The sequence below is a fragment of the Marmota marmota genome, unplaced genomic scaffold, assembly GCF_001458135.2.
Source record: "Marmota marmota marmota unplaced genomic scaffold, marMar, whole genome shotgun sequence".
NCBI lineage: Eukaryota > Metazoa > Chordata > Mammalia > Rodentia > Sciuridae > Marmota > Marmota marmota.
Genome location: NW_026000093.1, coordinates 20,688,706 through 20,703,426, shown reverse-complemented (window position 1 = coordinate 20,703,426; position 14,721 = coordinate 20,688,706). Strand labels below are relative to the sequence as shown.

The 14,721-nt window shown below is 39.0% G+C and overlaps 1 protein-coding gene across 2 annotated transcripts in view; it reads left to right on the top strand.

Moving 5' to 3' along the window:
- Slco5a1 (solute carrier organic anion transporter family member 5A1) overlaps positions 1 to 14,721 on the top strand; it is a 136,844-nt gene that overhangs the window by 64,934 nt on the left and 57,189 nt on the right. For both annotated transcript variants that reach the window (XM_048783027.1, XM_048783026.1), the window contains exon 4: positions 573 to 790. In XM_048783027.1, the coding sequence (XP_048638984.1) occupies positions 573 to 790 (218 nt within the window). The remainder of the gene's footprint in view (positions 1 to 572; positions 791 to 14,721) is intronic.

Here is a 14,721-nt window from a genome sequence, read left to right as displayed (position 1 = left end):
AAATATTTGAATACCATCAGCAATTTAAAATACCCTTGTGTCTTGGGCTGCGGGAGGGAGGGTAGTTCAGTGTTAGAGTGAGTACTTAGCACGCACAGGGCCCTGGGTTTGCTTCCTAGTACCAAACAGGCAAAAAATACATTTAGAACAAGTTATTAATGCTTTTCTGCTAAGGTCTACAAAATATGCAATAGAGTCTCTATAATTTTTCTATTAAATTTATGATTTAGTGTTTTATTTTAAAATACACATTTTATCAGGACTAACAATGTTGGCAGAACTAACACATGGCTGCACAAAAATACTTAAATTGAGTGAAATTCCAACCAGGCTGTTGATGATAGTATTTATTTATATCATACTATTGTAATTATTGGGTGGAGTTCCCATATACCACAGAAAGGGAAAATCCCTTTATTTCTTCAGTTTGTCCAATTTTTTTATTGCTTTACAATTGATGAAGGTAAATGAAAAATTTCTGGAGAATTTTTATCACCACAAACTTCTACTTTGGTAACTTATTCTCATAAAGCAAAACCCATAAATGCTATTCACATTTCCCAATTTTTTAGGTGGAGTGGATTCCTCCTTTGTGCCATTGCAATGTTTCTTGTGATATTCCCAATGTTTACTTTTCCAAAAAAGCTTCCACCTCGGCACAAGAAAAAGAAAAAGAAAAAATATTCTGTTGATGTTGCTATCGATGATGATGTTATGAAGGAGAAATCAAACAATAGTGAACAAGTGGACAAAAAAGTGTCTTCAATGGGATTTGGAAAGAATGTCAGAGGTAAAGTATATCTTTTGAATAAATCCATGCATGGTATTTCAGATCAGTGCTCCTCAAAGTGTGGTCCCAGTACTGCCCACAGTATCTGTTTCTGGCCTGTGGCCAGTTAAGTATTGAAATGAAGAGAAAGAGCTGCAAAATGTTTTTAGAAATTTGGCAAGATAATTTTACGTCTGTTGCATCTAATAGTACTTAAACAGTTGGGCTTATGTGTTGCATTTTTAAAAGATCAATTTTATAATAATTTATTATGAATGCATATTGCAAAAGTATCTGTAGATGACAGATTGGAAATAGTGATAATGGAAAGGTTCTTTCTCTCAGATAGCTTGAGAAGCACTGATTTAGTTCATAAAGATACAGATGTTTAGATGTACCATTTACCGTAAGTAGAGATGTCTGCTTTTAAAAATACTGAATGCACTGTGAAATAGATGGTCTGTTTCAGGGGAATGGTAGTTTGGTAATGTGGCCTGATTCTTACCTAAGGATAAGATCCAGCACTAAAAAGGACTCTCATTCCAAAATGGCTCTGTCAAATGTCCAATCCTTGGAGAAGGATAGCTGGGCCTCCAAACCCAGTGAAAAACCATCCAGAAATTTTCAGTGATGGAAAAAATCACTGATCTGGGTTTTTTTTTTTGTTGTTGTTGTTTGTTTTTTTATTTTAATTTTTATTTCTTTTAAAATAATGAGTTAATAAAAGTTAAATTAGCCAATCTAAAACCTAATCAATTCAAATTGGTACTAACCAGGCAATCTTTGCTCAGTATTTAGTGTATCTGTTGAAGGGTAGTGAGTCCCTTTAATCCAAGAAACCTATGATGTTACCCTTCCATTCATTTTGGCCTATTTTCTGAATTAATTTTTTTGTATAAATTATAAAGCATAATATTTAACAAGTGTGTATGTTAGTAAGATTGATAAAATTTACCTAGGCTTCTATCATTTCCTTTTTACTATGTATTCAGTAAGACTGAAGAGGAAACTTTCAGGCATAGAACAAAGTTACTAATTTATTGTAGACCTGTCCATGCAGGCCAAGAGGAATGATGGTTAGATTGGACCATTTTTAAAAGACTGTTTATTTGCTGAAAATAAGTCAAGTGACATTTCATTGAAAAAGCTTCTTGCTGGTTAATTTTTAATTTGGCCCTCTCCCTCCCCATTCTGTGACAGTACTTTTGGAACTGCCAAAATGTCCTCTTATACTCTAATCACACAAAGCATTCTCTGGATGCTAGTAGGGTCTGAGCTCTTTCCGTGTAGACCAGCCCACGATTTTTCATGGATGTATCATGGACCATTATGGCTACTCTCACAGGCATTTTTTGTTTGTTTGTTTAAACAACTTAATTGATAACAAAGTTGATGTTAAAGAATTTAAAACATGACAAATGTCTCTAGAATCTTAATTTATTGAGAATATAAAGTAGACTCAAGGGAGACATAAAGGCATAGGTAAGATAAAATGGTATGCTTTGTAGTTTAGGAGTAGATGACTCGAATGTGAAAATATATGAATGGACTGTGGAAAAAAGGTATTTGATGTCAGATATCAAAAGTGTCAATGGGGTGGAAACTCTTTTGGAGGATGCACTTTAGACAAGGAAGTCTTAACTAAATGGCAGTAAACACTCATCTCTTGGATGAGGCGATTTTGAGGTGTTTTTTATATCCTTCAAGGCTGCTCACTTCTCAAGCACCATGGCCACCTCATTCCCTGCCTGGCGCTCCCTGAACCTCCCCAACCAATCACTTGGCATTGAATCCTTGTCTGGGAGCGTGTTTCTGCAGGACCCATATTTAGATACGCAGGGTCAACAATGGTGAAAAGACCTCACAGAATTCAGAAGTGATTTTTGGAAATTTAATCTGTATGGTGCTTTTTTTTTGGGGGGGGGGTCAGCTTCTTGTCCTGCTAGTGATTCTTGTTCTAGTCTTTTCTACACTGAATTTGATGGTTCAGGATATTTTCTGATACAGGAGAGAATAAGAGAAGTCTTTGAACGGTAATGGCTTTCTGGTTTATAAAATCAGTTTCTAGTTAGTATTTCTGGTAAATTCTCCTTTTCACCCTGACCCTGGATTATGATGATAGATTCCTCTTGGCTAAAATTCCTGGTTGGGACTCAGAGCTGATCTATTTTATTACTTCCGTCTGTGCTGGATTCTCTAATCAGATCTAGACTGGAACTTCAATAGTCATTTTATCTCATTAGAAAGAAATACTGCTTTAATGAGGTTATGCTGAAAATCTTTTGCTAACAATGCTTCAAACATACTGACGATTTTGGAATATTCAATTTACATTATTTAAAATTAATTCATGTTTATCTTGTACACATTGATTTCTTTTAGAGTATGGAATGCATATCATCCCCAAGTAACAGTCTAATATTGAATCTGACTTTTAAAAGGACAAAGTAAATTCTTGGGGATTATTCCACTATTGATATAATTTGTATTACATGGCTGAGATTCATAATGAAGATCTTACATTAAAGAATGATTGCTAAGTTTCATTTTGAGTTCAATCTGAGTTTGAGTTTCAGATCCTCTTTTTCCTTCTGTTTCTGGAACAGAGCTTCTTTTGGTCTTCATGTTTTTTTGTGATATTTGGACATCAATTCAAATTATTTTAAAGAGGATGTGGAACCATAGCTGGGTTAGTGACATACACTTCTGTAAGAAGAAAATTATTTGGGCTATACAGAATGATGCCTTTGTCTTTTTGCTTGTTCTATTTTGGGATCTTGCTGTGCAACCCAGGCTGACCTCAAATTCCTGGACTCCATCGATCCTCCTGCCTCAGCCTCCCAAGTAGTTGGGATGACAGTCGTGAACCACCATGTCCTGCTAGGATGGTTCCCTTTTTGGAAGTTCTCTTGCTGAGATGCTGGAAGAAAACACCCTGTACTTTCCACTTCCTGCTTCCACATTTTCGTGACAGATGATGGGAAAATCTGACTCAGTGTTTCCAGATTCTTACTATAAATTATGCAGGAGTAAGGCTGTGTATACACCACAAAGGGTGAAGTCGAATTCTCAGTGTGTCTGCATTACCTTTCCAAAAAGAGATTAACATTGATTCTATCAAAATCCTACCAATAAAAATAAACACTTAAAATATTTGAGCGGATCAGTGTTCCTGTGGTTTGAGGTCCAGTGTTTTAAAGCCTTCCAAATTTAACTGGGCATCTTTCTATATAGAAATCTTCTGGTGACAGTGAACCATAAGAAAAATTTTCCTTTTTTGTCTTTTTTTTTTTAAATCTTTTAAGCCAAATTGCTTAGTGTTATTAATTTGGCACAAAATATAACAGATCGTGCTTCTCTGCTAGAGTTTTGTCAGTGTTAGAGTGCAATATTTTTATAGCTTAACTAAATAAGATAGTTTGAGGCCGTGAACTGAAATTAAAGAAATCATTGAAAGTTACAGATTTTTGTCCATTACAGGATAACGTCAGCATCACTAAACTCAGAGTGTAGTCGTTCTTCTGGAGGGTTCCATTCTCCATGCCATGGGCATTATAAAATGAGGGAGCCATGTTTGTCTTCAGAGAGCTTGGAGTCCACAGAGGGAGACAGGACGATACTGGTGGAAATATTTTAAGGGCCATAAAAAGGATAGACACACGGTGTGGAGGACCAACTGAGGAATCGGGAAAGGTTACCTGGAGCAGGAGGGGCTTCAGATGACCCTTGGATCTTGCTGTGCAACCTAGGCTGACCTCAAATTCCTGGACTCCCATCGATCCTCCTGCCTCAGCCTCCCAAGTAGTTGGGATGACAGTTGTGAACCACCATGTCCTGCTAGAATGGTTTCCTTTTTGGAAGGAAAGGTGTGGGCAGGTATTTGGAAGCACTCCAAGAGTTAGATGAGGTAGATGAGGGGGGAAAGGAGGAGAATGGAAGAAGGGGGCCCCTGAAGAAAGCTGGGACAGAGCCCAAGTGAGGTTTGACCAGAAGAGTAGGAAAGTCCTGCTGTACTGGTCTTGCTGTATCTTCCCTGCCTACTTCTGGGGATTTCCACACAGTGGCAAGGGGGATCTACTGCTCAGAGCTTCCGGGTCTCCTCTCTCATTTATAGAAAAGTCTCCTCCCTACAGGACCTACCTGACCTAACACTGATTATCTCTTCCACCTCATCGCCTCTCAGTCAATTTGTTTATTCCGCTGCAACCATGATGAACTTATTGCTGGTCCTCAAATGTGTCAGGCATGTATGTATCTCAGGGCCTTTGCACCTGCCACTCCTATGCTGGCAATGTTTTCCCTATAGCCCTTTACTTTCTTTGATATATTATTCAAAGAGGACTTTTCAGTGAGGACTTCCTTAGCCACCCTATTAAAAGAAAAAAAAAAAAAAAACCTTCAACCTCCCTTTCAATGGTTCTTACCTCCTCCCCTCTTTTATTTTTCTCCTTAGCACTCATCAATAACCAATGATGTACAGTTGTCACCTGGTGTCTCTAGGGCATTGGGTCCAGGACCCCCTCTAGGATACCAAAAACCAGTATTCAATAAATATTTAATGAATGAAATCTTGAATGAGAGGAGGGAAGAAAAAAGTCATTTTTTTAAAAAAACATTTTTTTAGTTGTAAATGGATCTTTATTTTATTTTATTTATTTATTTATTTATTTATTTATTTATTTATGGTGCTGAGGATTGAACCCAGGGCCTCACACATGCCAGGCAAGTGTTCTACCACTGAGCCACAACCTCAGCCCCAGAGGTTGTTTCTTTATTTTTCTTTTGTGGTACTGGGGATTAAATCCTACCATTAGTTACATCCTCAGCCCCTTTAATTTTTTTTATTTTTATTTTGAGACAGAGTCTTGTTAGGTGGCTTAAGGTTTCTCTAAGTTACTGAGGCTGGCCTCAAATTTGTGGTCCTTTGGCCTCAGCCTCCCGAGTTGCTGGGATCACAGGCGTGTGCCATGCCACTGTGCTCTGTGAAAGAGGTCATTTCTGTAGGTTGTGACAACTGGCCAGGGAATGACAGAAGAGGGGAGGTACTGAAGATGGTCTTAGGGTTTCAGATAATGTGGGGCAGGAACTATTTGAGAGAGGCAGAAGGAATAAATTCTGAATTTGAGTTTCCCAAGAATATTAAGCACCCGTGCACATGTCCCTTTGCTGGGTGTTTTAGAACAAGTATATCATGGGCTGTATGAAGGCTGATTTTTGACTCAGCAAAGTGGGACCACCAAAAGCCACAAGCCTGCGCCCCACATTATCTTAGCCTTCTTGCATATTGTCTTTTCTGAACTGCATTTCAGTTTTAGGTTTGCAGCTTTCAATGAAAGCTGATGTTTGAATTCTCCATATCTACCAAAGGATCATTGCTCAGTGTCTTTCATATAAAATTTCATCTCTTAATAACAGTGGTTCAAACTTAGCCTACGTTAGCCCTACCAGAAAGGCTTCTTAAGACCCAGGTTGCTGGCCTCGGTCCACAGTCTGTGATTCAGGAGATCTGGGTTGGGACTGGGGCCTGAGAATTAGCATTTTATGCTGTTGGTCCAGGGACTACACTGTGACAGCCATTGCTTTAGAGCAGAGAGTTAGGAAAAGCTTTGTTTTCCATGAAGAAATTAGAGAGTTTCTGTATTTGTGATTATGATGATTATAGAACTTTTTGCTTTGGTGGCCAGGAAACTCAGTCAAATTTGAAGCTCAGGAAGAGTCTTAGGGCCAGACTAATTCCTTTCTCCAGTTTTCATGGCCTGCTCTGTTTATGTTTTCTCTGTTTCTTATTCTTTATTTCATTTCTGTTTTACTTTTATTTCATTTATTTTATTTTTATTTTGTTTTCTTGTGATAAGCCAAACTTTTACATTTGGACATATAACTTATGAGGCACAAGGTAAATGATAACAGGCCTGCCCCCCTCCACTCCCCCGCAAAGATCTTTTTTCAGAATCAGTGCAAAATAGCGGTGGTGTTACTCGTCAAGTAGTATCCATTTAGAAAGATGCATGAAAATACTCACTAGTGCTGGATTTAAATAAGCAGGAAGTATTGTGGCCAGTAGCCACTAAGGATGCATTTCGGCCCTACTACTGCCCTTTCTGCCCGCCTGTCTGTAGGTAAGTGGCTCAGGGCTCCCTCAACTAAGCTGGGAGGTGACTGTGATGTACCAGTGCCATCTAGTTCCTTCTGCTCTTCTCCAGTTAAGCAGGGATACTGTTTACCAGAGCCTTCTGAAGTGCAGGAAGGACTTGGAATACTTTTGTGGAGGCTTGGGATCGGGGATATCCCATGGCATAATTAGTTTCATAAAAAACAAGCAGGAAGGGAGTGCAATGTGGGTCCTGTGTTGGCCAGGTTGAACACCCTGAGAGACTGGTTTTGCCAAAAGGCCTGGCTAAAAAATGGTTTGATGCTCCTGAGTAACAGGCAGGAGTTTTTACCTGCTCTAAAACACAGGTGCTGGCCACGAGGATGTTCTTAAGGTTTTTGTGGTATGGGGTGATAGTCCCACCAGCCTTTTGATGTATCAGACGGCTTAAAAGATTAGCCCTAAGGGGAAATATTTTTACATACTTTAAATACTTTAGTTAAAATTAAATACTTTAAAAGAAGGGAATCAAGGACTTTTATGGAGAGGTGTTAAAGGAAGTGGCTCTGTAGTCATACCCAGGTGATTTTAATTTATAGAGATACCTGAGTGGTGACTGAAGAGGTCAACACTACTGAAAGGTCAGGAGAAGGGCCAGGCCATGGCGTGCAAGGGCCCCAGGGAGAGCGCCAGGTTTGGTCAGGAGGAGGAAGTAGGGGTGAGGCCAGATCCTTTATGGGGTTTTCTTGGGAAGCTGTTTGGGGTTGGCTGCTTCGAGTTATGTCCGTAAGGGTCGGGGTATAGTGGGGTACAGTGGGGTATATATGGGATCTGGTAGCTGGCCCTGCGTGATGGCTTGGTGGGTGAGAGTTGGACAAGGTGGTGGTGGGTGCCACTGACTTTGGATTGGTAGGTTTGCTTATGTAAGATGCTGTCTTGTCGACAAAGCCCTTTGCTGCTTCTGAGAATTGTCTGTCCCTGGAAAGGGCCTTCTCTAAGGCCAGCAGGACTTTAAGACACAATGAATGTAGAACCTTAGGTTGTGTGGCCAGAGGATCCCTTCGCTGGCCTCATTCAACTGTAACCATCACCAGAAGCTGCTTCTGCCATGTTCCTACCACCTTCCCTACCCCCTGCTTCGGGAGGGCTTTCTGCACCTTAGAGAGGCACCCTGGGTGCTGTGTTTTCTCTGACATGTGGTAGCTAGAGAGGAAAAAGGAAAAGAAAGGTGTGTTGGAGTCTCTTGAAAATCAAAGGGAGATCAGTAGAATATAGGAAAGGGAGTGGGGGAGGGAGGGGGAGAGGGACAGGGGAAGTACTGTGCAGAGACATTGGCCACATTGCCTTTTTATATTGTGTGAATGTAGAAATACAGAACAACAAACCCCACCATTAGGACATCTATAGTGCACCAATAAAAAAGTGGGAAAAAATTTTAATCACTTAAAAAAAAAGCACCCTGTATTTTGGTGGTATTGCATTATTTCATAACATATCAATAAAAATACCAACTGTTTACATAGCACCAATTTTCCACACTGGTTGTTTCCATCTTTTACTTTTGGTCTCTTTGTGTCCAATGTGAATTTTATACCTTGTTTTACTTTAATTCATTTAAGCTGCCTTTTATCTGTTTGTTCAATTGCTCTTTTATGTGAGAAATTGGCATTATCTAAGTTTTTATTTTTTATTTTTGTACCAGGGATTGAATCCAGGGGTGCTTAACCACTAAGCCAAATACCAAGCCTGTTATTTATTTATATTTTTCCTTATATTTTGAGGCAGGTTCTCACTAAGTTGCTTAGGGCCTCACTAAAGTGCTGAGGCTGACTTTCAACTTGTAATCCTCCTGCCTCAGCCACCTGAGCCACTGGCCACTGGTATTATAGTATCTAAGATTTTTAGGAAAGGACTAGACTGATCCCCAAATATCATTTTAAGTGTTGAGTAGATGGCTGACAGTATCTATCTTAGGAAAGTTTCTCTTTTTCTTTTTTTTGTCCTCTCTCTGTGAAATATCTTTGTTGAGTAAATATCACAGGACTAAGAACTTAAGATAACATATATGAAAAGTTACAGTCCTAGCTCTGGAAGGGAGACAAAAGGAAAAATAGATACAAACAATATAATATGTTAACTCTTAATACTGAGGTATGTACATTCTAAGGAAGGTGAGAGGAAGGAAAGGAAGGAATTCATAGGTTGGCTGCTTGAGTCAGGGAAGATTTCTCCTGGTGAATGACACATTTCCACATTTTTTAAAAATTGAAGTTTTTCCTTTTTTTTTAAGATCATAAAAGTTAAATATGTTCATGGTAGAAAATTTAGAAAGTACTAAATATGTAAAGACTAAAACAAAAGCAAATTCCAATCCTATTCCTGAAAATGAAACAGTTAAATTTTTATTGTAGGAAAGCATTTACATTTTGAAACTAGTGAGAGGTGGTGGTTCCACATGGGACTCTACTGAACACCACTGGATTATTCACTTTGAAACAGTTTGTTGTGCCAGGCATGTGGCGCATGCCTGTAATCATAGCAGTGTGACAGGAGGATCTCAAGTTCAAGGCCAGCCTCAGCAACGGAGTGAGACCCTGTCTCAAAATAAAAAATAAAAAGATCTAGGGGTCGAGGAGGGCTGGGGATGTAGCAGAGTGGTAAAGCGCCCCTGGATTCAATTCTTAGTTACCCTCCCTACCAAAACCCCCCAAAACAGACACAATAGTTCATTTTATGTTATTCCTTCTTACCTCAGTTAGTTGTCTTAGAAAGGTCTGTATTTTATGTGAATAAACTTCATGGGCTGCTAAACTTGAAAAAAATTTTTTCTCTACAAGAGATAGTACATCTAAAGACATCTGGGTCAGAAAATTACAAAAAATATAAAGAGGGCTCAGTATGTGTGTTTGGTATTTAATGTTTATATAATTTATACCTGGGAAGGAATATAAGTTCCTAGGTAACACAATTTAGTCAACTCCTTCATAGTAATAATTCATGTTTTTGGCATAACAATAAAACAAGCAGCTTCTCATTCTACCCCATTTAGATTAGGAAAAAATGTAAAAAGAACAAAATTGATAGCTTATGCTAGAAGAACATAACAGAGAAAGTTGATGAGAAAAGAGACTATCAGCAGGTAAAAACAAACACACAAACAACAGACATGGAGAAAGAATTTTATAGCAACCAGGAAAAAAAAATCAGAAAATAAATGAAAAGCTAAAAAATATGCTAAAATTAATTAGTATAGGGAAATTAGTTTTCACAATTACAATTTTGAATCCCGAAGCAGATGTCAAATTGGGCTGTGGATTGTCTAGTAATATCTGTTAATGCATCAGCTACTTTAAGATGTTTTGCTTTCAAGAGGCAGTTGTTCAGTTCTGTAAAGATTTAAGCATATGAAATGCCTCTTTCCGAGACATCCTGAATAGATGAAATATTGTATAAATGAATATTATATTCCTCCTCCTATTAACATTTTAATTTTTCTTTGTCTGAAATCTTTAATGGTAAGAATTCTTTAGCTTTAAAGAGTCATGCATTGAAAAGAATCATGCATCGTGTCCTTCAGACATTTCAGTAGGTCCACCACTGTAGACCACCCTTCATCTTGTGACTCTTGTTTTGTTAATACTGCATCTTGTCCCCAGGAGCAAATAGCTCATCTGTGGAATCGACTTCATTTTCTCACAAGTATACAGATAGATTGTCTTAGTACAAATTATTGTTGTGATGTACTAAAGAATATTAATGAATGAATGCATTCCAAGTGTGTGTGTGTGTGTGTGTGTGTGTTGTGCTGGGAATTAAACCAAGGGCTTTGTGCATAACAGGCAAACACTCTCCTTTGAGCTATGCCTCTAACCCCTTTGAAGTCTATTTTCTGAGTGCCCACCATAGGCCAGGAGCTAAATAAGTGCAGATATACCAAGGTTCTGCCTTCAAAGCATTTATTGTCTCTTAAAGGGAACAGGCAGGTAAACACACACACAGTGATACTGGACTTGATGACTGGACCAAGTGTCCTGGAAGTGGAAGCGAGGGAGAAGGGGTATGTCTGGAGGGGCTGTGGACAGCTCCCTAAAAGAGGGGATGCTAATCTGGAACCATATGGATGAATTTGACATTTGTCAAGGATACTGGTGGGGGATACTGAAAACAGCACAGAGACGAGGATTTCTGGCATGGATGGAGCCTATGGTCAGATAATCACAGGACGTCAGACTGGAAGGCCATCTGGGAGCTCCATTCCTCGGGACCTGCAGCATGTGGTGGGGTTGATAGTAGCTGGTCCTTTGTCTCTTACGTGTGGTCAGTCCCCTTTGGGGAAAGTCTTTTTCAAATATATATTTTGTTGTGGTTGTTGCTAGGTTTTTTTTTTTTTTGTTGTTGTTTGTTTGTTTTGTCTCTCATTCAAGACATTCATGCTGTCCCAATCCTTCCTCTGCATGTCTCAAGTGCAGACACTCTAAGGGAAGCAAGTGAAGGGCTTGGCCTGTCTGCTCATGTGGGGTGCCCAGCCCTCTCCTGGCCTTCCCTACCTGCTGGCTGCCTGCACCTTTGAGTCCAGCCCCCTCCCCTGGTCCAGTCAGCTCACTGTGGGGTATCAGGGCACATCATTAAAACCTTGCAACTTCTATATAAGGAACCACAGGTGAGAGGCATTCACGTGATGGGTTCTTATAGATCCCTCTCCGCCATGGGATACATTTCTCACTAAATAACCTCTCAGTAGGTTTATCCCTCTGCCCCCTTGAAAATGACCTCAAATCTCAGGTTTGCTGGAATGGATGCTCATTTAAAATGTTATTCTTCCAAAGACCTTGGACTAATAGATACTTTAAATTGTAGATTTATTTTTTTATGAATGAGCATAAATACTTCCACATATGCTGGAGCATGTTGGCCTAGGGGTCAAAAAATAACAGACCCAAATATCTGCTGCTTCCTATCACAGTGTGATTTCCATCGCTTTGGAGAAGAATAAATTGTGGTCGCTGCCCTCATGTGACAGATTCAGTCTCTTGTCAGTACCGTCCCTTATCAAGAATCGATGTCACACCATGCAAACCAGATTTTCTGAAACTCTAATAAAGGTTTGCAAGGTTGCTAGGAGGGATCACATCAAATGTGTCTCCACACAGCCCTGCTGGGATTGAAGTGCAATGTTAACACTTGGTCCAGGTGCACAGGATGATGGGGTCACAGGCACTGCTGCTGATGTCTATCCTGAAGGAGCAAAGGATCTGACAATGAAATTAACACTTCTTTTAAAAGCAATTTCTAAGTATAATCCTCTTTATATTATATTCTCTTGAATTTGGTGGTTTGAATGGAATTTTATTCCTGCGTACAACTGTTTAAAGGCATTTCTTGGTCTGTCAGTCTGCTCTTATCATTGAATTTATAAGATTTCTTAGCATTAAATGATCAAAAATGATAATCACCATCATTATCTCATCACCTCTCCTTCACCATGCTTTTTATTACATCTTTGATTTTATAAGGACACAATTATAAATGACACCGAGAAACCGATCTAAAATATATCCTGCAGCATAAAAATTTAGGTATTTGGTTGTAAAATTGTAGATTTAGCAAATAATTTGCTAACTTAATTTTTTTAAACTTGATGTTTTTGAAATAACTTTGAATTTACATAAAGGCTGAAGAATAATAGCCCATAGAGCTCCAGTTATCCTGTACCCTATAATGATTTCTTAACCATTAACACTTCTGGGAAGTCACAGACACAATGTTTTCCTGATCCCAATACTTTCCTGTGTTTCCTAAGTATAAGGATACTTTCCTATATCACTGGGCAGGCGTCAAAAAATGGGAAATTAACATCGAAACAATGCTGACATCTAAACTATAGGCCCCACTCAAATTTTGATGATTGCTCCCAATAACGTTCTTTATGTCTAAGATCCAATCCAGGGCCATGTGTATTAGTTTTTGTGTCCTTTTCTTTCTTTCTTTCTTTCTTTCTTTCTTTCTTTCTTTCTTTCTCTCTCTCTCTCTCTCTCTCTCTCTCTCTCTCTCTCTCTCTCTCTCTCTCTTTCTTATTGCAGTACTGGGGATTAAACCTAGGGCCTCATGCATGCATTGAGCTATATCCCCAGCCCTTTAAATTCTTTTTTAAAAATTTGAGACAGGGTCTTGGTGAGTTCAAGCCTGGCCTTGAACTTGTGAATCTCTTGCCTCAGCTTCTGAGTAGTTGGGATTACAGGTGTGTGCTAGTGCACCTGGCTTCTAGTTTTTGTGTCTTTAATTCTCCTTTGATCTATATCAGTTTCTCATTTTTCCTTGTCTTGCATAACCTTGATCTTTTTAAAATGTAAGAACCATTAACTTCATAGAATGAAGTTTAGGTTTGATGTCCTTTCTTGATTTTTGTAGTTTTATAGGCCTACCACCCAAATGATGCCATGCTTAGTGCATCGTAACAGAGGCAGAAGGTGTTAATTCACCCCATAATCAGGTTAACTTTGGTCACCGGATAGAATTGCATTTGCTGGTTTTCTCCCTGCTTAAGTTAATAAGTACAAGATAATTATTAGTCAAAAAATAATCTATAAATACTTTGTTAGGAACTATTTTGAAGCTTTGTAAAGTGAGTTGATTATTTGCAACAGTTTTGTTCTACCAAGTTACCATGAACCCTGAATTAGTGAATACTGAAGCATCATTCCCAGGGAGACACAGAGTTGGGTTCCTGTCACTACATAATTACCAGCCCATAAAACCTTATTTTACCTAAGTTTCTGTCTAAAGACCCCTTATTGAACATATATTGTCAGTTCATTAGCATTGAGCTCACCACACCACAGCACTGTAACTCCTGCCTAACGGAAGTCTCTCTAACAAATGCAGTTTCTCCATAAGCTCCTCGCAGACTCTGTGCTTAGGAATGTGAGACAGCATGGCGGCATTACCCTTGGTAACATTTAAAAAGCAAGTCACCAACAGAAAGCAAGAGAAAGATAGGACGCTATATTGTGAAAAGGATCCTCACTTACTAGATGAAAGCTGAAACAATAAGGTGGGAGAGTCGCTATGTTTCAGCCCAGCCCAACGGATGGGTTGGACAACTCAAGTTTTTGCTACCCTGAGCATGACTGTAAAAGTGCTTTTAAGTATTAATTTTGGGGCTACAATGAAATTTTAATAGTGGGTGAATTTGCAAATATGAAATCTACAGATAATGAGGATTGACTGCATCTTGTTCCTATTAGATTTTCACCGACTGCTTTTAACATCTACTGAGTTCAGATTCTCCCAGGTTGCCACTGGGGATTAAACCCAGGGGTGCTTAATCACTGAGCCACCTCCCCAGCCCTTATTATTATTATTTTTTTTTTATTTTGAGACAAGGTCTTGCTAAATCACTTAGGGCCTTGCTCAGTAACTGAAACTGGGCTTTGAACTTGTGATCCTTCCGCATCAGCCTCCTGAGTCCCTGGGATTACAGGTGTGAATCACTGCGCCTGGCTTCCTTACTTCTTGTTCAAGATTTCCCAAGCTCAGCTTGCTTGTTCTTTGCTTCAATTCTGAAGTTAGATATTTCTCTGGTTCCTGTTAGTGGAAAATGATTGTTAGAAACCAAGAAATTAGTACAAGATGAGCTCATTCCTATCAGAGTGTGATTATTTCTAAGACCTGTTAGCAGACAGAGTTGGGAAGTGCACACATATCTATCATCTATCACCTGTCAATCAATTTATTCTATGTATCTATCTAGCCTATCTATATAATCGATCCTGTCATCTATCGCTGCCAGTCTATCTTATCTATCTAATCATTTATTTATTTGTCTAATTGCTTCATAACAATATCTCCAGCTCCAAACTGA